At 43.1% G+C, this 24507-nt stretch overlaps 2 protein-coding genes across 10 annotated transcripts in view; one reads left to right on the plus strand and one right to left on the minus strand.

The window, feature by feature from the left end:
• The first annotated feature begins 5913 nt into the window (after positions 1-5913).
• LOC123172202 (NEP1-interacting protein-like 2) lies at positions 5914-18054 on the plus strand. Of its 3 annotated transcripts, XR_006485509.1 has the most exons (6): positions 5943-6150; positions 6237-6412; positions 11458-11541; positions 11869-12033; positions 12120-12236; positions 17647-18054. XR_006485509.1 is itself a non-coding variant. In XM_044589207.1 (5 exons), the coding sequence occupies exons 1-5, from the start codon at positions 6039-6041 to the stop codon at positions 17776-17778; spliced, it is 669 nt and encodes a 222-aa protein (XP_044445142.1). In that variant the 5' UTR covers positions 5914-6038; the 3' UTR covers positions 17779-18054. The 3 variants fall into 3 exon arrangements, 2 of the variants coding, with proteins under 2 accessions (XP_044445142.1, XP_044445144.1); XM_044589207.1 differs by lacking the exon at positions 12120-12236 and having other exon boundaries at positions 5914-6150; XM_044589209.1 differs by lacking the exon at positions 12120-12236 and having other exon boundaries at positions 5946-6150; positions 11869-11985.
• Positions 18055-22443: 4389 nt separating this feature from the next.
• LOC123172200 (putative disease resistance protein RGA3) overlaps positions 22444-24507 on the minus strand; it is a 19280-nt gene continuing 17216 nt past the window's right edge. For 5 of the 7 annotated variants that reach the window (XM_044589205.1, XM_044589203.1, XM_044589204.1 and 2 more), the window contains exons 13-16: positions 23762-23883; positions 23506-23653; positions 23155-23314; positions 22444-23080 (exon numbers count right to left, since the gene is read on the minus strand). The gene's annotated coding sequence lies outside the window, so the exon portion shown is untranslated. The remainder of the gene's footprint in view (positions 23081-23154; positions 23315-23505; positions 23654-23761; positions 23884-24507) is intronic. The other 2 variants (XM_044589200.1, XM_044589199.1) reach the window with 1 other exon arrangement.

Below are 24507 nucleotides of genomic sequence, written 5' to 3' on the forward strand. Positions count from 1 at the left end.
GAGGGTCGTTGAGGGGCCGAGGGTTCGAGGGTCGAGGGTCGTCGAGGGGTCAAGGATTGCCGAGGGGTCGAGAGGTTGCCTAGTGTCAAAGTATTGAAGAAATCCATGGCTTCATCATTAGCCGGAAGTAACAGGGGCATTAGGGTATTGTAAGAGATCTTATGCATTATATATAGCCAGTAGCGTCAGATAGATATACGAAAACTTGTTGTTCGACCAATCTCTCGGAGAAGGAGAGGTCGATCACTTCTGTATATGTTCATGACGATCTTCTGTACTTAATAGTTTCCTTCATTTGCTTACTAGCTAGCTAGCGTGTCGAGTCCTCTCTATACGTAGCATCGACCAAGCACGGAGATAAGAGAGGACACTTTTCTCTATTGGCTAGCTAACACAATATATGAAACCCCTAAATTAACCCTACAAAACCCCCCAAACCCCCTCCCCCTCTTTCAAAACAAAAAACAAAAAAAAACCAACACCTGAAATGTGGACGCGTGGAAGCCTTTTGGTCCCGGTTGGTGGCACCAACTGAGACAAAAGGCCCCCCCGCCTGGGCAAGCGGCATCGGCCATGTGGAGCCCCCATCTGTCCCGGTTCCTGGACGAACCGAGACTAAAGGGACAGGGCTTTAGTAACGACCCTTTAGTCCCGGTTCGTGAACCGGGACAAATGGCCCGCACGAACCAGGTCGAATGGGGTTTTTTCTACTAGTGTATCTTAGAGCATCTACAACCAGACCTCTCAACCCCGTCTCATACGCCTGGACGGGCCATCCGCTCACTGCCCGGTCACTTTTTTTGACCTAGACGGACGCCTTAAACTGGCCTCAAAAGGCTGGACTGGCCGACACCCCCATATTCAGCCCAAATATGGGGTGGATATGTGTGACCCAGGCATGCCCGGGCGTGCCCGCTTGACAAGCCCGACCCACCACCGACCCCACGGATGTCCCACAAAAAAACTCACCGGCTTCATCGGTTCGAAACCCTAGCTCACTCACTCTTCTCTCTCGCTTCGTCCTCCCCCCTCACCGATTACAATCGAATCCGGCGCAATGTCGATCTTCGGCAGCCACTCCAACGACGAGGTGGATCTAGAGTATGAGCTTGCCCTCCGCATCGCCTTGGAGCGGTCCAAGGTGGACACCGCGGCAGCTCTAGATCTGCAGCCTCGCCGCAGCCGCAGCTTCCCCGTCGGCGCATCTCGGACACGGGCGCCGGCCACTCCTGGCCCATGCACAGCTTCGACAAGCGGCCGGCGCAATCTGTGCCTCCACTACACCGTCACGTCGCCCTGTCGGCTACTGCTCCCACTCGTGGGCAGCGGTGGTTGGTTGTGCCCGCCCTGCCGGCCCGGACGCGCATGCCGGAGTCGGAGGCGCGCGCCGCCCGCTGCGGGAGACAGCAGGCAAGGGAGAGGGGCGTTGTGGAGAGCTCTATTCGCCGCTGGCGTGGGTTACCGGCGGAGCCCGACGAGGACGAGTGGCTCTTCGAGTGGGTCTACCGCCGGTCGCTTACGACGGCGGAGACGGATGCTTGGCGGCTCCGCTAGAAGAACGCAGAGGCTCTCCGGCTTGCCATCGAGCAGTCCGAGCGGGAGGCGAGGGAGAAGGCGATGGAGGCGGTTCGGCTGGCCAAGGTCGGGCGCCAGCAGGACCGGGCCGTCTAGCGCCTCTAAGGGCCTCGTTATCGCCGACTCCTCCTCCGACAACGACGACCATGGCTCCTCGTCCGATCAATCGAACGCTCCTCCACTAGCCGCGAACGCCTACAACAGCGCCGAAGACCGGAAGGGCAAAGGGCCGACAGAGAGGAACTGGTGAAGAAGGTCTCTATTTATGTTTGATTATCATTTTTAGTGTTTAAACTTGTCCGGCGATGAACTGTGCCGATCTTTTGATGATGTAAAGTGGGTTTATGTGCATTTCATTCTCCGTTTTGTGCCGACTTCTCAGTACGTTGTTTGATCACATAGAGCAGTTCATCAGGTGCATGCCTAGTATGGATATAGGGTGCCGGATATGAGATACGCGAACGTGGAGAGGGAAATTTGAGGACGCGTCCGCGGACGTTCGAGAACTCGGATTTGCTGTCTGCGGCTGTAGATGCTGTTACGTTAGCTAGTCAGAGCTGACAATGAGAGTAAATAGCAGAGCACGCCCAGTGCAACTAGTGTAGATAATATGCACGGAATGTCGAATATGTGGTGACCGACCACCAATCATCTTCTCCTCTCCCTGCCGTTTTAGTATAGATAATATGCACGGAGTTCCATGATTCTGCGCCCATTCCAATTCCATACACCACTACAACCTTGGTCATCTTCCCATAGCCGATCAACAGATACTTGTGCTACCAAGTCTGGAGCACAAGATCCTACGGTAGATGGCCAAGAAGCAGCTCAACATTTGAAGAGCATCTTGAGCTGCTCGATGGTGCAGAGTGCAGTGAATGGTGCTCGTCTCTTCTCTGGACACTGGACTCTGGTGTCGTATCATCTCTGGGCGGAGCAGTATGTTGCCATTAGATGATGATCGGATGGTCGACGGTGAGGCAGCCCGGTTTGGCGCCAACCGCTGGGTGTCGGTTTCTTTAGAAGATGATGCAGTCTGATTGTTCCTGAGAAGGAGATGTCTGCCAGGTTTTGGGTATATGAAAAAAGGCTGTCGGCTGCTCAGGTAGTGGTTGGAAACTTGGAATGTGGAGCAGAAAGATGCATTGGTTGATTGTGATGGCTCGATCGAGTGGGCTAGAAGCCTAGAAGGCAAAGCTGGAGGTGTCGGCATCGCAGCAGAGCTCGGCCCCGACGTACGTATCCACAGGACTAAGACACTTTGGAAGCCTAGAAGCAAAGCTAGAGCCTGGAGGTGTCGGCATCACTTGACATGACGACATAGCAAGGAGGACTTTGAAGCCTCCGCTTGGATTGTTACTGCCGGCCCGATTCGAAACCGACTGGACTCACAATCTAGTCCTGTTCTGAGCCGCTCAACTGAAGCAAAGACATGACATGGAGGGGCTCTCTCCCTCTCGCGTGGTTGGCTGGTCACTGTCTGCCTATAGTACCCTGCCCTCAACTGACCATGGCTCTGTTTGGATACTCTAATTTAGCTAGAGGTTAGAGTTAGTTTCTAACTCATGATTAAACCTTAACTAACTCTAGCCAAAGAGGCGTTTGGATGAGAGGGTTAGATTGACAATAAAAGTAATAAGTAAACCTCCAATTAGCACCTCTTGGATGGGATAGTTTTTCTTGGGTGTGTTAGGTGCAACTAGCTCAAATTAGCCCTCATGTTTGGATACTTCAGGGCTATTTGAGCCAAACTAGCTCAAACTAACTCTAACCCATGGATCCAAACGGGGCCCATACTGAAGAAAGATAAGAGACATCAAGGAAGAAAAGAATAACTTCACACGAGGAACGGTTCAGATCTTCGATTTGCAACTTAAGTGAAGATGGACGGATCGGATCACCTCACCGTTACATCACCGCCAATGCACCCTGATCACTGTTCCTTTAAACTCTCGGCTCCGTTAAGACACTTCACAGATGTACCTAAAAAAAGTGTGTGATTCATTGTTTGATCGAATTCCCAAATCGAGTGTGGATCCTGCCGATTCGTGTCCAAGAAAGGTATCAGAGTGTCAGTCGATTCTCAATGGCAGCGGTGACTTTGGGCAGTGGAGGACGAGCAGTTGGGCTCTCTCGTAAAATCCCTCACATCCCTCCCTTTTGCGACAACTCTGGAGTTTACTATGGCGGCCAAAGTAGTGGCGGCGCATCGTTTGGACATAGATCAACGAGTCCGAGAAGGTCGGTTTGGGTTACCCTCTCCATGGTAAAATCCATGTCTACGAAGGTGCAACCCGATTATATGAGGCACACAGAAATCAGTATGGTATTCAATTAGGAGTACCGTCTTATTTTGCAGAAGCTATTCTGAATGGCGCTAGACTGGAAATCACATTGTTTAATGGAGAGGATCGAACTGGTTTGTTGATTGCTTGTGAGAAATTTTATGATATGTCACGTACATCTTATGACCAGTGGGTCAATCTTGCTACATGACATTTACATGTCATAACAGATACTTGGTTGAAAAATATAAGTGTTCCCTGTCAAATGGTCACTTGGCAACCACTCTACCACCTTATTGTTGATAGATTTTCTAAAGCTAGTGTTCATGAAGCTGTAGAAATGCTAAAGAATATACAACAAATGTAGTAAGATTCTACTGTGAAAGACCTTGATGTAGTAAGGTTCCAGTGAAACACATCCCGGCCTTGTCTCAGGTTAATCGAATCCAGCCTGGACAATAGATTATGCCATGACGTAAGGCGAGACCCAATCAAATCCTGCCTGCACGAAATATTTGGTGGGGATGAACTGAGCACTTGCGCACTAGTATTCTTCTTCTCGCGAGCAATGATGTACAAGGCTGGATATTGTTCTTGAAGATTGGCATTGCCTAGCCAAATGTCTTCCCAGAAACGAATCTCTGACCTGTCCTTTATCATGAAAGACCCAAAGCGAAAGAGATGTTTCTTTGTCGCCATTAGGCTAGCCAAAAAGTGAGAGTCTCCGGGTTTCCAATATGCATGAGACACCGCCTTTTGGCCCAAATACTTGTTGCGTGGCAAGGTTTGCCAAACACCATCCTCAGTAAGTAGTTTGAACAACCATTTACTGAGTAGGGCCTCATTCTTGACCTGTAGGTCATTAATTCCAAGGCCACCTTGGTCTTTCAGTCTACAAACCACACTCCATTTGGCTAATCTGTATTTTTTCTTTTCCCCATCTCCTTGCCAAAAGAATCTGGATCAAAAATAGTCCAATCTTTGCGAGACCCCTTTTGGTAGTTGAAAGAAAGAAAGCATATAGAGAACCATATTTGTGAGGATAGAGTTAATCAAAACCAACCGTCCCCCAACTGAGAGCAGCTTTCCTTTCCAACTGCTCAACTGTTTCTATAGACGCTCCTCTACATGCTTCCACTCCGCAATGATGAGACGTCGATAGTGAATCGCTATTCCTAAATACCTAATCGGGAGTTGGCCATGCATGCAACCAAATACGTTAGCATAATCGGCCGCCGACTCAATGGCTGCTCCAAAGTAGAACAATTCGCTTTTATGGAAGTTAATTTTAAGATCCGACATTTGCTCAAACGCCAAAAGCAATAGTTTCATGTTTTGAACCTTCTCCGGGTCATGTTCCATAAAAAGAGTTGTGTCATCTGCATATTGCAGAATAGAGAGGCCACCATCCACAAGGTGTGACACTACTCCTGCAATCTGGCCATCTTGCTTAGCACGCTCAATCAGAATAGCCAACATGTCAGCAACAATGTTAAATAACTTTGGGGATATGGGTCACCCTGCCGCAATCCTTTTTTTTGTCTGAAAGCAATGGCCTACACCATCATTGACTTTCATGGCCCACCATGGTTCAAAAAATAGACTTTCATGGCCCACCACCTCTAGTTACAAAGTTGTGGATCCACTGGCGCCATTTACCGGTGAAACCTTTCATTCTTAAGGCCTGTTGGAGGAAAGATCATTTGACCTTGTCATATGCTTTTTCAAAGTCAATTTTTCTGGATTTATTTCAGACTTTTTGGTGATGTGAGTTCAGTGGGAACAGAGATTGTCGTTGACTACAAAGACGTATACGGCGACTATGTCAATCTTAAGTTGATGTGCTAGCTCAGTTTCTCGGAGGGCCTCATAAAGATATGGTGTGCGTTTGTAGAGATGAATGTATGTGTATATGTACGAATACATGCAGTTCTACCGTGTCAAAGAAAACTCACACACAACAACCGACACGTAACCCACTATCGATTGGGAGAGGTCCTGCCTTGCAAGTGACTGTTTGCTATCGTATCCACTCCTTTGCTTTCTTTCAACATCTGGTTTACTTTGCTAACTTTCGACATCTATGTGCGCAAGGTGAGCCACTCTTCTCCGACGAAGCCGAGGCGCCAAAGATAAACTCGTGCATCTCCTCCGATCCTCGTGGGGACCAGGCGACCGATGGATGTTGCCGCAGAGAGACAGGCGGCGCCGGCGGGCGTGCATGGCGTGTCCTCCTCCAGGCTGATCGCCGGCTTTATTTCAGGCGCGCTCACTGGCCTCTTCGCTCTCGGTAATTAATAATTAAATCTATCGTCGGTCCTTCTTGCTGGGCACACTTGGTCATGCATAAATATGTTTTGAATCGATGCTTTGAAGCTGGAGCATTAACCGGAGCAGTCACCGGCGCGCTGGCTGGCGGAGCCTCCGATAGCGGCGTTCTCCGGGGAGCTAGATCTGGAGCCATCACCGGGGCTGTCCTCTCCATCGTGGTTCTCCAGGCATCTCGCGCCTACTGGTGCTCGGACCGGCTCGGCGCATCATCCATGTCCATGGTTAGTAAAAGCTTCTTCTGTGCCCCTCGTTGCTCTCAGAGTTCAGACTTCACTGTACTCCCCCCGTCTAAGTGTATAAGTCACCTTACGAAAACCAAATAATCCTAAAAAAACTTAGGCGTGGTACGTTAACTCTCATCTTGTTTCTTGTTTTGTGACATATCAACCAATAAGAGATGTGAGACGTGCATGTTTTCAGTACTTGAGAGTATCAAACACGACATGCAGTGGTTAGATTATTGCATGCAATGCTATTAATTAGCAAAATAACATTAAGTTCTCTCGTTTTCCCCTCCCCCTTGGTCGCCGTGTACAACCTAATAGGACTTATACACCTAGACAAAGGGAGTATGTGTACCGTGTTTGGATGTGTGCCTAGAGGCTTTTTCGTATTTGACAAAAAAAAACATTATATTCAGGCATGCGATTGTGCACTGTGGGCTCCAAACCGATAGAGGCTTTCTCAACCGCAAAGATCACTCCGACCTTTCCGGGTTGTGACAAGTGGCATGCTGCATGTGCGCTACTTGTCGCAACCTGCGAGTTTTTTCTTTTTTCGTACATCCATTTTTCCAAAACGTTTTATCTCTTAAGCCGTGCGTTTAAATTTCGAACCATTTTCATCGTTGGATTCCTCGCGTCGAGATCTTCAAAACTAGAGCCCATGTTGATAGGTTTTGACGAATTTTTTTTCACGAAAAAATCAAACTAAGAGCACGGGTTTTTTCCCTTTTCGAAAGAGGCACGGCCGTGCCTCTTGCGGAAGCAAAACAGTTCATCTCCCGAAAAAAAAACAAAAAACACGTTACGCGTTTTTTCTGTTTCCGAGAAGGCACAACAGTGCCTCTCGTGAAAGCACAACCATGCATCTCGTGGAAGCAAAACCGTGCCTCTTGCGGAAGAAAATAAATAGAAAATGTGTTTTTTTGTTTCGAGAGGCACGGTCGTGCCTCTCGCTAAAGCAAAACCGTGCCTCTCGCAGAAGAAAAAAAAATCACGTTTTTTACCGTTTCCGAGAGGCATGGTCGTGCCTCTCGCGTAAGAAAAAAAACAAAAAACGTGTTTTTTTCGTTTCCGAGAGTCACGGTCGTGCCTCTCGCGAAAGCAAAATTGTGCCTCTTGCGGAAGCAAAATTGGCTGAAGATAGCCCATGCTACCATCTCCCAGCGGTTGCACCCAATAACCATAAGCTCACTGAAATCCGCATGAGTGAGTAAGGACCACATACGGATCCAAGTTGTAGCTCTGTAGATAAACAACAAAAAAATAGTGAATTTTGTCCCATTAAAAACCATATCATTCCTAATGTTTCACATAGCCCAAAACAGTGCACGTATTCCTATCCGAATATGTTTAGCGTGTATGTCCACCCCATTAAGCCACGTCCCAAATAACGTATTTATGCTCCTTGGAGGATTAACGTTAAAAGCTATGAATTGATCGTCATAACAATTTTGCAAGAGGACATTCGAGAAAGAGGTGTTTAATCGTTTCATTTTGTCACAACAACAACACCTAGAGTTACCAACCCAATTCTTTTTCACCAAGTTATCTTTGGTAGAATGACTTCTTTATGAATAAACCATATAAAGATTTTAATTTGAAGCGAAACTTTAATCTTCCAAATGTGCAGTGACCTCGACAATGGACCAGAGTTAATTAGGTTTGAATACATGGCTTTCACTAAAGATTCCATTCGTGGTTAACTTCTAGCGAATTGTATCCGCCTGATCGGATAGGTGAATATCCATCAATCTACGGACCACGTGCAACCATGCATTCCAAGGCTCCCCTACTAGGGACCTCCTAAATTGGATATTAAGCGGTATTAAGTTTAATACCGTGGCGACATAATCCTCCTTACGTTCCACAATATTATATAAGGAAGGATATTGTAAAGCGAAGGGCGTCTCCTCTAGCCATGTATCCTCCCAGAATCTAGTAGTGGTACTATTACCAACTAGGAACTTCACCCGTTGGAAAGAAGTTACTTTCATCCTCATTAACCCCTTCCATAAGGGTGAGTTTGTTGTCCTAGCAGTTACCTGGGTTAAAGTCTTAGAGTGTAGGTACTTATTTCTCAAGATTTGTACCCACATACCCTTGATCTCAGTAGATATTCTATATAACCATTTGCTAAGCAGACATCTATTATTTACCTTTAAATTTTTGATCCCTAACCCGCCCTGGTATTTTGGTCTACAAATGATATCCCATCTGGCTAATCTGTACTTCTTCTTGGCCTCATCACTTTTTCAAAAGAATCGGGATCGATAAAAGTCAAGTCTTTTCCGTACCCCTGCCGGTACTTCAAAGAAAGATAGAAGAACATCGGCAGGCTCGTCAAAACCGAATTTATCAAAACCAACCGACCTCTGTATGACATTAGCTTGCCCTTCTAGCAGCTCAGTTTCTTTTCGATCTTCTATTCATTTCCATTCCTTGTTTGTTAAGCGTCTATGATGAATTGGGATCCCTGGATTACTAAAAGGTAAGAGCATCTCCAATAGATGGTCCAAATTTTGGCGGTCCAAACCGGTGATGGTCCAAATTTGGAGCACCAAAAAGTTCTTTTTAAATCTCCGAAAAAGGCTCAACTCCAACAAATTGTCCAAAATGGAGATGTAAAAAAAAGGGCATCTCCAACAGATGGTTCAAAACAAAGATGCAAAACCGGCCGGCGGCTGCGCGGCTGTTGTTCGGCTGCTGTTCGGCCATTGTACAGCCGCACATATTGCAAAAAAAACATCTAAAAACAACATAAAAATTATACATGTCCACAATATCAAATTATCACATAATTATTCAAATCCACGAGATCAAATGCAACACAAATACAATATAGTTTTTCACAAACAAATAATGAACTATGTGGCTCTTTCGCCATCCCATTTCCAATGCTCTTCCATCAAATCTTTCTTGAGTTGATCATGCACATCGGTGTCTCTAATCTCCTTGTACACCTTAGTGAAACGTATAATGCGTTGTTCTTTTCGCATGGGGTTAATAGGAATGCCCATCAAGTGATAGAAGCTGTAATCTAAATGTTTTCCACGCTCGTTGTCATATTATGCATAATCACGCAAGCAGTCATGATGTAGCAAAGGATATATTGATCCCAGAATCTAGATGGTCCTCGCACAATAGCAAATTGAGATTGTAAAATCCCGAAAGCCCTCTCAACATCTTTTCTAGCAGGCGCTTGTGCATTGTGAAAGAAGAGTTCTTTCTTACCTTCGAGTTTTGCAACCGGCTTGACAAATGTACTCCACCTTGGGTAGATCCCATCTGCAAGATAGTACCCATAGTTGTATGTGCGGCCATTTGCTTCGAAGGTCACTGGTGGTGCTTCTCCATTTGCTAACTTGGCAAACAGAGGTGACCGGTCGAGCACGTTGATGTCGTGGCAAGATCCAGGCATCCCAAAATATGCATGCCAAATCAATGTTTCATGATCGGCAACTGCCTCAAGAATGATAGTGGCATCCTTCCCACGACCCTTGAATTGTCGATGCCATGCTTTTGGGCAGTTCTTCCATTTTCAATGCATGCAATCCACAGACCCGAGCATACCTAGAAACCCTCGAGTTTTGTTCATCTCCAAAAGCCTCTGAGTGTCCTGAGCATTGGGTGCTCTCAAGTACTGTGGACCAAACACTTCTACAATAGTCATTGCAAATTGCTTGACATAGAAGATAGCAGTGCTCTCTGCCATCGCCAAGTTGTCATCAATGTAATCTGCCGAAACACCACATGCCATCATGTGCAAAGCGGCAGTGACCTTCTGTTCAATGCTATGGCCAAGCAACCCAGGATAGTTCCTTCTCTGCTCGAATTGGATTGTGCTGCTTCACGGAATTGCAAATGTGGATGAACAAGTCTTTCAACATTCTGAAACAACGTCAAAAGTAATTCTCCGGGAAAACAGGTGGTGGTCCAAATTAGTTGCGCATCAACCGTTTGTGTGCATCAATCAGTTCTCTCCGAATGAACGCACGATCATAGACGAAACCACCGTGCTTTTGCTTCTTCCCCTTGTGCATGGCCACAAGCATATCAATGTCCTCTTCTTCATGCAACGGCGACTTGGCCGGTGCCGGCGGTGACTTTAGGTAGCTAGTGCTCGGTCGCGGGTGGGCGGGCGCCAGGCGGAAGGGGAATGAAGTGGCGGTTGGGCATTTGGCGGGCGTCCGCGGTTTTACATCAATTGCATCTCATGATGTAAATTTGCATCACAAAGTTTTCAATTTTACATCACCGGGAGGCCGCGGTCCAATTTTTTTTACATATGGACCGTTTGTTGGAGCAGCATTTTTCTCCCCAGACGGTCCAAAAGTGAGGTACCTTTACATTTGGACCGTCTATTGGAGATGCTCTAAGGATCCCATATCACATCCGAACAATTCACTTTTATTGAAGTTGATTTTGAGCCCAGACAGTTGCTCAAAAAGACATAAAACAAGGTTCATATTCCTACCTTTTGCAAGATCATGTTCCGTGAATATAATAGTATCATCCGCATATTGTAAAATGGAGACACCCCCCTGTACAAGGTGGGGGACGAGTCCCCCTACTTGGCCACTCTCTTTAGCTCGACCAATAAGTACTGCCAACATATCCACTACAATGTTAAACAACACATGAGACATGGAGTCTCCCTGTCGTAAGCCCTTACGTGTCTGAAAAGAATGTCCTGTATCATCATTGACTTTTATTCCGACACTACCTTCCTGTATGAATGAATCCGTATGAGATCTCCAAGATTCATTGAACCCCTTCATACCTAAGGCTTGCCGTAAGAATGGCCATTTGACCTTATCATACATTTTTTTCAAAATCCATCTTGAAGATAACACCATCTGTACTACAGTATATATGGTCTTGTATATGTTCATCAGCTTGTCAGCCTAAATGCTCGATGTCACTATCACCATTACCTATTGCTACGTCGTTTTACCTTTTTTCGTGCGGAAGCTGTAGTTTCTATTAGTTGGTACAGTATGTTCTATATACACCTTTAAGAAAATTCTTGGTATGTTGTTCAGACAGATTTCATAGAGCAGCTCCTTCATGCCCGGTTTGAGCAGCAGCGGCTTGGATTTTCAGCACATACATCACACCAGTCGCAGGTCAGTTAACTATTATCCACCTTTCATTTAAGAAAACAACTATTATCCACCGTCGAGTTGTTCCCCTTGGAGGAACATACTGGCGATCATTCCTTCATGACAATGTTTGGTACCATAGTAATGGTGATGTATATGAATGTCGCATGTCAAGTGTATTCATTTGGTGCAACCTTTTAAAAACAAAATCATTTGGTGCAAGAATCAAATTAGACTGAATGGCCCATACTGCGAAGATGAAGATATTGGACTCACAATTATTAATAGAGGTCCTGTCATGTGTCGTGGATGCATCTATATTGAATTTTAGACTACTATTTTAATCAACAGGTCAGCATATCCGACTTTGGTCACGATGATGTGTATGAAATCTTCGGAGACATTTCATTGAGAGGGCTTTCGCACGAGTCCCTGAAGAAATTGCCACACTATGTGGTAACTGATCAGGTCCATAGCACATTTCATGAAAACCTGCCTTGCACTATTTGTCTACAGGTACAATTATCACTATCAGAATAGACTTATTTTTTGTCAGGAAACATCTTTCTTGCGTAATTTGCACTTGCACTGCTCCAGAACAGACTATCACCGGCAGGTCAAAAGCCCTTTCAATGGCCACCCGCATGTCCATATGAGACAGGGATGTCTCACCCATCTCAAATGAGTGGAAAGCCCGCCAGTGATAGCTATAATCACAGGTGGGTTCACATATATCACCCACCAGTGATCACTACCATCAATGGTGTGCTTCATGAGGCACAGAAAGCTGACGGATGAATATCACTCACACATATGTTGTATTCCCTCATAGGCTGTTTACATGCACGCCGGTATCTTGTGCTATCCCTAGAGAATAGGATCGGCTGTCATAACACATGTACATACATAGGAGATAACACGTGCAACACATACTGTTCAACGCCCCCGTTGTGGCAACATCGCTGGACGTGGCATTGAGACAGTTGTGAAACTCGGTGAAGATAGTAGTTGGGAGCCCTTTTGTGAATATGCCGGCAAAATGTGACCAGTGGCGGACCTAGAAATAAAATTAAGGATGTGCACACTTCAAAAAAAGTCAAGGTTTATTTCGTTGACTTGGATGGGCCTTAAAAATTAGCTAATTATTACATGGTAAAAAAAACATTTTCCAAAGTTCAGGGTGCGCCATGGTACACCCCCTAGGTACGCCACTGACGTTGTGGGTATATGTATAACACGATCCTCACCCAATTTGACGCGATCCGAACAAAAATGAAGATTAATCTCCACATGCTTCGCCCACTGATGTTGTACCGGGTTCGAAGACAAATACATCACGCTCTGGTTGTCACAATAGATGAAAGTGGCATTATCCAGTGGATGATGGAGCTCGGTCAGAAGTTGGGGAAGCCAACATGACTCAACAACACAATTGGCAAATGCATGATACTCCACCTCAGCACTAGAGCGAGAAACAGTATGTTACTATTTCGAAGACCAAGACACGACATTGTTGCCCAAGAATACACAAAATCCGGAGGTGGATTTGCGAGTATCTGGACAACCCGCCCAATCGGCATCTGAGTATGCATCCAAATCATGAGTGGAGGATTGATATAGTTGCCAACCAAGGTGTGTGGTGCCCTGGATATAATGCAAACTGTGTTGTATGAGCTGAAAATGTGAGTCACAGGGATCATGCATGAAGAGGCAAACTTGTTGTACCGCATAAGATAAATCTAGGCATGCCAAGGTGAGATATTGCAACGCCCCAGCAAGGATTTGGAAAAGAGAGGGATCCTCATAAGGAGGCCCATCAGTGGATGGCAACTTGGAGCGGGTGTCAATGGGAGTAGAGATGGGATTGCAATTAAGCATGTGAGCATGATCTAAATTTCAAGGACGTATTGTTGTTGAGACAGGAAAATGCAAATGTTTGTTGCAGTGCACATTGATGCCAAGAAAGTGGTGGATATCGCCAAGGCCACCCATGGAAAACTCATGCTTAAGAGAGTTGATGATGAAGTTAAGAAAAGTGGCGGTGTTGGCAGTGAGTATAATGTCGTCAACATAAATAAGTAAGCTACATGTGTATCACAATGTAGGATAAACAATAAGGAATCACACTTGGAGGCAACAAAACCAAGTTTGTGGAGGAAAGCGGTGAAATTTTGAAACCGCGTACGAGGAGTTTTCTTAAGACCATTTAGTAGAATCAACGAAGCCAGAGGGTTGTTGGCAATATATCATTTCTTGGAGATGACTGTGCGGGAATGCATTTTTACGTCCATCTGCTGCATGGGCCAAGACTGCGAGGTGACTTCGCCTGAAGCGGATAGTGGTGGGCTTGACCACATGGTTGAATGTCTCGCCGTAGTCAACACCTCCACCTTTAGTAAACTCATGAAGAACCCAACATGCTTTACGACGAGATAAGGAGCCATCCAGATTGAGTTTGTGGCGAAAATCCACTTGGCGGTCACCACATTCACACTTGCAGGACAAGGAACCAAAGACCAAGTGCCATTCGACATCAGGGCCTTAAATTCATCTAACGTTGCATTGCACTAATTAGTGTCCTTAAGTGCCGATTTGTAAGAAGCCGGTAGGCGTGAAAGGGAGGAAGAAAGGTGAGGGGATAATTTTTATTTTGTTGATTCGGCATAAAACAACCAACTTTGGCTCAAGCGCACATTGTGTGTTCATTGTGGGGTGGTTTTATGGGAGCGGCTTTTCGCGGTAGTGCAGGGACACACGACGGAGCAGGAGAGGGATGAGTGGAATGCAAGGAAGATCCGGGCTAGTCAGTGGCGGTAGGTGGGTCGGAAGGGGAGGAGGATGCCACCAGGATCAGGGTGAGAGGCATTGGATCTGACATGAATTGAGAGGGGTTGTCAGTGCAGACGGGGGATGCAAAACTCGATGGACAGAGTGTGGGACCTATAGGATTGGTGGGTGACGCGGGAGGAGGTAAGTGGGGTGACATGGAAGGCTGGGAGTCACTGGTGTTTTTGTGTGCGCGGAAGTGGCGGACAGGAGCGAGATGGCGTGCTGGGAGATGGGCACAGGATCGGGAGCTGATTTGTTCGGGCCGGACAAGGTAGGTGAGAGGGGGGTTCGATAACTGGCGAATTTGGTGGTAGGGTCGGTGAGTGATCTGGTGTGAAGAGGTGTTGTGTAGGCGGGGCTGCGAGAAGGACGTAGGGAAATTTGATTTCATCAAAAATTACATGCCTAGAGATGTTAACATGGCAGGAGTGGAGATCTAGGTATCGGTAACCAAGGAAAATGTGGCGAATAAAGCAAGGAGCTAATTTATGAGGGACATGACATATGTGTTTGGGGAGCATAAGCAACCAAAGGTGCGGAGGATGGTCGTATGTTGGATGGACACCAAAGAGAAGATAGTAGGGCCTAAGAAAATTAATGGGACTGGATGAGTGGCGATTGAGAAGATAGGTGGCGGTATGGAGGGCTTCAGCCCAAAATGGCAGTGGAAAGTTTGCCTGAATGAGGAGCGTATGAACAGTGTCTTTGGTTGAGCGAATGAGTCGTTTGTCTTTGCAGTTTTGAGGGGAAGTGTAAGGGCAGGAGAGCCGAAAACTAATGCCGTCTTTAGAGAAGAACGTGCGAAGAGAGTTGATGAATTCACTGCTCTTCCAAACTGACAAGTAGAGCATATACAAGGGGTGACATTACTATCCACAGGTACGCAATTCCTTTATCAAGTGGAACTTAATTCTAATAACTTGAATTAGAAGCTACCTACCAGACACAAAGTCACTTAGGATGACCGGAATTTGACCAAGAGGCAAAATACAATAATTTTGAGTTGGTTAGCAAACAACGTTTAAATCCTCAAAAATCACAAAGGGTTGAAGGAACTATTCTAAAGAAATAATAATAAGTTACCTGATGCCAAAGAAGATGTGGATATTAAATAGCATCACAAAATAGAGGTGAGCAAACCGTGTATGTACAGAATAAAGGTGTATTTCTTGAGGTAAATTGAGAAAATGATGGGAAAAATACCAGGTTAAAGCATGTATATTGTTAAGGTGTGTATAATCAAAACGATTAAAGCACACGTCATTTAGAAGTTCTTTTGCCAGTGCTTCACAACAAATGTTTTTTTGTGTGTGGAAAGCTTCACAACAAATGCTAAAACACTTTCAAGCAAGAAACCAAAACAGAACACAGGAAACTATCAAGTACAAGAAACCAAAAGAGAACACAGGAAACTATCAAGTACAAGAAAACACATTATGCGACTAGACTTAGTTGTGGATTTAACAGTCTGCCTATGCACCGCGAGAGCAGATGTAAATATCCTGGATTTCTTAAGGGAACGTTCATGATTCTGATAGAAGTTGCGGTCACTACTCTATAGGACTCTGCAGTACTTGAAAACATGCACAAAGTTGACATCCTCAATACACCATGATTACACTAAAATCAAATGTTTATATAGACAACAAAAAGACATTATCACATATTATAGAAGAACCAACTGTAGTCAACTTAGATAATTAATTATTGTAGAGAATTAAGGTAGCAATCAATTAGCTTGGAGGAGTGTTGGTTTTGGTTCGACAAAAATGTACTCCCTCCATCCAATATTAGTTGTCGCTGAAATGGATGTATGTAGACGTATTTCAGTGTTGGATACATCCGTTTGAGCGGCAACTACTATGCAACAAATGTAGTATTATGTAAGGGAAAGGCATGTCCTCTGGCTATTTCATTAAGAAGTGAAAACCGACAAACCTGTAGAGAATATTTACAAAAAGAACTAAAAATAATAGAGCCGAAAACTACATTATGTTGAGGTTCCGTCGCTACCATAATTGCATACAAGGAGTCAAGATTAGCTAACATGTTATAAACTACCTGGGTCATAAATGTGTATTAAGTTGATCAGTGTCCTAAAAAGATCCATAGCTGAGTAGTTTCAGTAGGTGGTTGCACGTCGATCAGTGCCCCGAAGATCCGTAGCAGAGTTAGGAGCAGGCCCACCATAATTTATGGGTATTCTGCTGAATACACATTAATTTTGGCAAAATAATAATATGTATTGTTCCGCCCAACATATAGTATAATTTGGCCATCGAATATTAAAAGGAATGAAGTTGTAGAGTAATTGGTTGAGACATTATTACTTGGGTTCCTCATTTCTTTTCTTTCACTTGCATTATATTTCAATCATTATTACATGTCTAGATAAAAAAAACCATGTGTTTCAAGGAGCTTGAGATATTTTGACATTAGAAATGGCAAAGATATGCTAAAATTGTGTTTTCGTGACCAAAATTCAGTTTCGACAAGGCCCAAATTTGCAAATTTTCATTGTGCTAGCTACAACAATTATCTGTACTAGTCATCCACCCGTGCATCTGCACGGGCTAGTAATTGTAATTAATAGAACAACTTTGATTCATTCTAAAATGAGAAACTACAAAAAGTAATATAATGTTACAAAATTGTGGTTTAATATGCGTAATATCTTTTATTTATGTGCCTAAGATATGGATTTTATTCCATTTTGGTTCAAGATCATGGCAAGAGGCTCCACGGAATCTTAGTAAGTATAAGGACATACTCCAAATTAGAACTGAACCTTAACACTTATATAGAAAAAATTGTATGTAAGTAAATTATGAGTAAGAGGAAGTATAAACATGGGTAAGCAAGCATTATTTCATTTTTTATGTCTATGAATGGAACACATCAAAAGTGATGTTTGAATTTAGCAATGTATACTCTACAAAACAAATTTAAAATATATACCCGTTCATCAATAGTAATTTACTACTTTTTGTGGCTTAAAATAGTGTCTCCACTTCAGATGGTTGGAAAACACACGTGGAAAGTTTATCATCATTTAAGTTATTTCAACCTGGCAAACTTGTATTTTTCCACTTAAATATTATTTTATTATTTTTTCTACTTAGTGCATCTTGCATGTATGAAGTTGTGTCCATTCGAAACTATTATGTATTTATTTTCTACTTAGTGCATCTTTTTACTTTGTGAGTTTTTCATGTTTTACTTTTCAAGAAAAAATAAGAAAACTATTTTTTGTTTATCTCAACCTCAGAAATCCTAATAGTATTCTCCTTGATCTTGTAGGATATGGTAGCTGGCGAGACAGCAAGGAGGTTGCCGAATTGCTCCCATGCTTTTCACCAGCCCTGCGTGGACAAATGGCTCTTTACCCACGGTTCATGCCCTATGTGTCGGCAACATGTGCAGCGTATATAGGAATACATGCATTTTTTACAGTCGAGTTCTCTGTCCTAGAAGGAATTAATTATGTAAAATATATGCTCTCATACAATGTAGAAAGGGAGAGGAGAGAGAGTATACACACACCGCGTACTCCAAGCAAGTGGATCTGTACATCTGACATTTTATCTTACATTCCGGGAAAATGTTGTGTGGAAACGTCTGCCATAGAATGTATACAAGACATTCAATTTTACAATGTGCTTCTGTGATGAGGCAGAAACAGTGCATCATTTGTCTATTTCTTGCCCATTTGCTACTCGTATGCTTCATATGACATTCAATTTGCATCCACCCACCAGTATAACCAATATATTTGGCAACTTGTTGAGGGGGGACTGAGGCCAAAACTAAAGCACGTAACCGCGTGGATGTTTGTGCTTTGCTTTGGGCTATTTGAAACCGTTGTAACAATTGTATTTTTAACAGAGTGAAAGTTCATTTTTTTTTTGCACATTATCTTCCATGCTACAGGATAGATCCATATGTGGTCATTACTGCAAACATGCGAAGGTGCGCCAACTTATATCCTCTCGATACAACCAATGGGAGATGTGGTAGCATGGGATAAGTACAATCAGTCTGGATGACATTCATATAGGACGGCTGCGGGTTGAGAGAGTTTTGCTAGATGGAAGAACCAAGACCGCGTGACATACATGGGTCAGAGCAACTCTAGCAGAATCACCAAAAGACAAGCCTTTATAATTGTTTTACAATGCAGAGTAATAAAACAATTAGGAGGCCTAAGAGCACTTGTATCAACCCAAAGACTCCATGTGACGCATTGTTTATGATTTTGAGGATACACACTGACAAGTGGAGCCCGTTTGTCGCTGTCCAATCCTTCTTCCCAGTTCCTTCTCCGTTCGACATCGATGGCACCATGCACTAGAGATCACAGAGAACACGCACCACAAAGAGCACACACACGCGCGTGCATGCCCATAGCACACATGCACATGGCACAAAAGACAAACACATGCACACGAGCGCAAACTCGACTTGTGCACACAGCCAATCATAGAAAGTTATAAAGTGCACCCTCAAAGCTCCTCCCCGACCTCTAAATATAAAGAAGTGAGCTATTCTTTTTTACAGCAGCTAGTGACCTATTTTTAGAGTGCCATTTAGAAATAATTAATAATAGAGTAGAGTAGAATGAAAAATGAGATATCTTGTTTCTAGAAAAACAATTTTGAGGGGGAGTTAAGGAAATCTATGAATTACTCTTAGCTTTCATTATCTTCATTTTTTCAATTTTTTCATGAAATTTATTGTTAATATATAGGATTCACCCTCGCACCATGTAGATCTAGGGGGTCAAGTTTAATTGTTTAAAGTATACCATAGTTAGAGAGTTGCAAGAAACTGAGGCTTGGTAGAGCTCAGGCGATGCTTGCAAACATTTTTTTAATTTGTGAATATTTTTTTGAAACAACATCATCTCAGAGTTCATAGAAAAATTAAATTAGTGATTTTTTTAAATTCTAACCTATTTAAGAAAAAATGTGATTTTTAAAACAAAACATCTTTTCAATCCATGATTTTATTTTATTTTTGAACATTTTAAAAATTTCAGTTACATGTTTTTACTTTGTAGATTTTTTACCTAAGTTCGTAAAGATTTTATAATTTCGGACATATAACTGAAGTACTTGTAATAAAACATAACACTTCTCCGAAATAAATAAAAACCCAGCCAAATTCCTTCAGAAAAAATTGCAGGATCACTGATTGGGTCTGCCTGCTACGCATGAAGTGGATGTCTCATTTTTTCCTGCGGGGCGAGTGGGATGTGACATTGTTGGGAGCAACTAACTGAGAGGTAACCCTTGCAGGAGCCCCTCAAGAGTCACTTTTGGTGGACTGAGAGTGTGCCACTTGGCGTTCAGCCGCCACCACGTGTCGCATGCTGGGTGCACCCTCAAGATTTTATTTTTTCTGTATGCTCTTTCTGGGTTTTAGGTTTTTGCCCAATGTACCCAAGATATTAGGAAAGAAAAAACACCGCAAAAAAAATCTGTTTTTTTTCTGCCGCGAGAGACACATATTTGCTTATCGTGGGGGCGTAGGCTTGCTTCCGCAAGACACGGATGTGCCTCTCGGAAAGGAAAAAAGGCATTTTTTTTCTTCCGCATGAGGCACATATTTGCTTCTTTTGGAGACACAGGTTTGCTTCCACGAGAGGCACAACTATGACTCACGAAAAGGAAAAAACATTTTTTTTCTTTCATGAGAGACACCGATTTGTTTCACGCGAGGCACATATTTGATTCCGTGAGAGACACAGAAAAGGGAAAAAGTGAGAAAAAATCGTGCTTCTAGCTTTGTTTTTTTCCTTCCCTTTTTTTCTTCTGCATTTTTCATGAAAAAACTTCCTAAAAAACTATTAACATGAAATCTAGTTTTGAATATCTCAATGCAAAAATCCAACGGTGAAAATGGTTCATGATTTGGATATGTGCATGGTTTAACAATTAGAACATTTTGAATAAATGAATCTACGGAAAAAGGGGAAAACTCCTAGGTTGCGACAAGTGGCGCCACTTGTCGCAACCTAGGAAGGCGGGAGTGACCTTTGCAAGGGGTACCCTTAGTTAGTTACTATTTCGGACATTGTTTGTTTTTTGGCACATGAAGATGCGGGTTCGAATTGGGAGAGCTCCTCTTCAGCGCACAAGTCACTATAGCGCGTACTGGTGATTGATCTAGGCCTAGTTCTTTTGCCAGAATCTGGGGATTCTCCCAGAATCCAACCCCGACGCAACTTCTCCCAGAATCTTTGAGCCTCATTTGTTTTACAATCCTATCTAGTTAGGGTCTAATTAAACAGGATTGTAAAATAAATGGGGCTCAAAGATTCTGGAAGAAGCTGGGTAGGAGTCGGATTCTGGCAAAAGAACTGGGCCCTAGGCTATTTTCTGAAAGCCCATTTACATTTCTCTGTTTTCTTCCTTCGTTTCTTTGTTTCGTTCGATCATTTCGTCTATTTCCTTCTTCCGTCTGACTGTTTCTTCCATTCCGCTTCTTTGTTTCTTTCTATGTTCATTCATTTAAAGGAAAAAAAAAGTCGCCCAAGAAAGTGAGTTTGCTAGTTGTGAGTCTATCTTTGAAGGCCGGGCAATGAATCAAGAAGCCCATAATTTAGCTAAATACACTCTAGTTCGTAAGAGATCGGGTGCCACTTGTAGCTGGGGGTTCCACAAGGCCTAGTGGCGGAGCTAGACTGTCCATGCAGCCAGCGCAAAATACAAAGGGATGTGGTTCATGGGCATTTGCCCACTAAAACTCATGATTAATTCTCCATCTCCTTCTATAATCCCCAATGGGAGTTCCTGGGCAGAGCCCGGGCAGCTGCCCAGGGTCGCCCGGAGGTGGTTCCGCCATTGGACCTGTTTGGTATCCCTGTAAACCTATCACTTTATCAATAAAAGAAGGTCTTAACGCAAAAGCAGAAAACAATAGTTAGTGAACAAAAGATATATCAGCGTGGAGGTAGCACAACACACAGATGAATAGATTTCACTGCTTCTATAGTTGCTGAACAAAATTTACAAAATTCATGAAAATGGTGTCTTTTGGCCAAGAGAGTATTAAAATTAAGAACTGAACATAATGAACAGGGAGAAATAAAATGAAAAAACGAGCTATGATTTTGGTTTTTCAGCAGTGGAATATTAAAAAAAGTTGTATATCTTTCAATTACAATGTGAAGCTTCTGTCTTGGTACATGCCATAAGAAAAGAGCTATATTAAAGGAAGATTGCAAAAAAGAATACGTTGTTTAAACGGAAAGAATAATTGCATGTAAAAAATGAAAATTCAAGAAACAACATTTTTTCACAAAAGAAGTAAGGAAATTAATTGCTTAGGTAATAAAATGATTCAAAAAAAATCATGGAAACAACAATGACCATTGTGATGTTACATGAAACAGTCAGTATCTTGGGACTTTTTCTAAAAAGCTTGCAGTAGAGAGGGAGTCATTGAACAGCTGATAACCCTGTAGAAGCCAATATAGAAGAAACATTATTGTTATGAACAAGGTTGGGGGAAATAAGTAAGAAAAAAATAATTTCAACAGAAGAACACAACTAACATTTTTTTGTAAGAATGATTTCACTAAGTTGCGGTCTCATATACGAAAATTTCGCGTAGCGCCTGTCAATCATCCTTAACAAGAAAAAAATATGAAAAAATGAAGAAATTAAACAAAGGAGTTGGTTAAAGGTAGACTTAATTGTTAGTGATATTCAAATGTTCCTCTCCAAATTCAAAAAAGGATCACAAAAAATCAAATATTTTTTCTTCAAATTTTAAAAAAATCATCAAATTCAAAAACAGTTTACGAAATTCAAAAACATATTTCAGCATAATTCATACTAAAGTTCACGATATTCAAAAATAGTTCACCAAATTGAAATATTGTTAATGATATTCTGAAACAGTTCCCAATTTTAAATATTGTCCACGCCATTAAAAAAATGTGTTTACGAAATTCAAAAAACGTGTTTGAAATTCCAAAAAAATCACCAAATTCGAAAATATTGTTCACGACATTGAAAAATAGGTAAACCATCCTAATCAAACCATTTTTCATAAGTACATCGATATCTTCTTTTTCTAATACGCTAAAGGCGCACACAGGCGGGCCGCTGTATCAAACAAATGGTACTCCATAGCAGGTAGCAACCACACCATTATTTGTTTGAGCTGTGTAGATTTTGCCATCTCGTGCGCTCGTAAAGCTTGTGGATCTCCAGATAGGTGTCCCACCAGAGTAGAGCAGAGCAGATACTACTCCCAAAAAAAAAACAGAGCAAACCAGAGCCACCGCAGCGTCTCATCCACATTTCCGCATAGACAAAGCTTCCCTGCCATACATCACACCGTATGTGATCACTGAACTTGGCAATACTGCCATGCTGGTCCTTGGAGGAAGACCTCTGGCCTCTGCATCTGGGCGATGCATGCAGCCACTTTATTAATTATTCACATCACAAGGCTGACAGGCTTCAGATATACTCCCTCCGTCCGGAAATACTTGTCATCAAAATGAACAAAAGGGGATGTATCTAGATGTATTTTAGGTTTAGATACATCCCTTTCTATTCATTTTGATGACAAGTATTTTCGGACGGAGGGAGTACCAAGCTGCAGGCTACGCTTCTTCTGGACTAGGTAGTGTTTCTGCTTCTTCTTCTTCCTTAGCATGGCTTCGGTTACTCTGCAGACTTGTTCCAATTTAATTCATCACCCTTCTTGGCAGCCGATTCTGAAATAATGGTTTCAAGTCGGTTAATCTGATAAGAACAAGGAGCTGGCTTGACTTTACTGGGGCCTAGTTACCTCGCATGAACAAACGTTCTGCACTGTTTTGTGTACACCAATTGCTGGAGTCCTCAAGTAGGTGTGCAGATAGCAGTCCTTGCTTGCCATAATCTTCTTCTTACCTTCTCAGTGCCGAATTTGGTTAGACTCAGAGTAGACACCAACAGCGCATGTCTGACTGAAATAGATAAAAGATCATGAAAAGAAGCTTAATTTTGCAGATTAAAAGGAGAGCCGCTTTGGTAAGACTAGAGAATGATAAAAGAGAGCACTTACGCTGCTGTGTATACATGAGACACTGCAAACCCAAAGAGTAGACAGAGACAACGATTGTATGATGCCATAATATGTACAAATTCATGAACTTACCATGCAGCTCTGCCAGTCTGTTGGTGACATTTAGTCCTTGGAAAGAAGAGATCTTCTGAAGTCTTAAAAGACATTGTCCTGGAGTTGTAATCATGCATCTTGATGACTTGATGGAGTTACGAAATTTCAGAATTGCACACGCCCTGCACTGCAAAATTCACTGTTTCATCAAAAATTGGCTCCACACCTATTAAATTCCATTAACAAGAACAGGTATGACAAATGCAGAATACCTGGTATCAGTAGAAATGCATACCTTGTCGGTGGCAGAACACTATCAAGTCTTTTTTTTAGGCTAAACACTATCAAGTCTGAACATGATGACCTTTTAAACATCAAAACTGAACTTTCCAGATTGCCATCAAGTCTTCATGAGTTCTGGACGAATATAAACACAAGTGGTACTGAGAGCAAAGTAGCAGCAAGACATCAGAAACACACAAACACCTTTTTTTTCGATAAAGAGCACACAAACACCTGAAGAGCAAAGCCATCGGAAATTATAATACATGAACACCTGGTATTGACAACAATGTAGCAGTGGATGAAAACATTTTATATAACCTTAATATGGGTATCTTGACCCATATAGTGTCGTTTATTCCATAATTCTGATTGTGAAACCTAGTGTTTGGCTTGTCACTGTCTATAGTACTCGAGCTAGATATTCCGCGGTGGAACGAACCTTATGGGCATAAACGCAAGCACTTGGCAGGCAAGCACCTGACCAGGTGGCGCGCAATTGCTTCCAGCGACAGAGGAGAGGCCGGGCGACCATACCGGCATGTAAGAACACTGCTCAATTACAGGCACACCAGGCACGGCTAGATCAAGAAGGCACTGGTGGCACAGCCGGTGCGCACAAACAGCGGCGCGCTCCAGCAAGCAGGCGACAAGAGGCTGAATTAGGCTGGCCTGCTGAAGGGGGGGCCAACTTGATTCCTGTCAGCTCCACATATGACAGTTATATTCAGGCTATTATTACCGGGATAAGCATTTGTA

The sequence above is a fragment of the Triticum aestivum genome, unplaced genomic scaffold, assembly GCF_018294505.1.
Source record: "Triticum aestivum cultivar Chinese Spring unplaced genomic scaffold, IWGSC CS RefSeq v2.1 scaffold18334, whole genome shotgun sequence".
Lineage (NCBI taxonomy): Eukaryota > Viridiplantae > Streptophyta > Magnoliopsida > Poales > Poaceae > Triticum > Triticum aestivum.

Coding starts and splice junctions, on each gene's coding strand:
- LOC123172202 (XM_044589207.1), top strand. CDS start 6,039: ATGGATGTTGCCGCAGAGAGACAGGCGGCGCCGGCGGGCGTGCATGGC. Junction 6,413..11,457: donor GCGCATCATCCATGTCCATG/GTTAGTAAAAGC, acceptor TATGTTGTTCAG/ACAGATTTCATAGAGCAGCT. Junction 12,034..17,646: donor CTTGCACTATTTGTCTACAG/GTACAATTATCA, acceptor TTGATCTTGTAG/GATATGGTAGCTGGCGAGAC.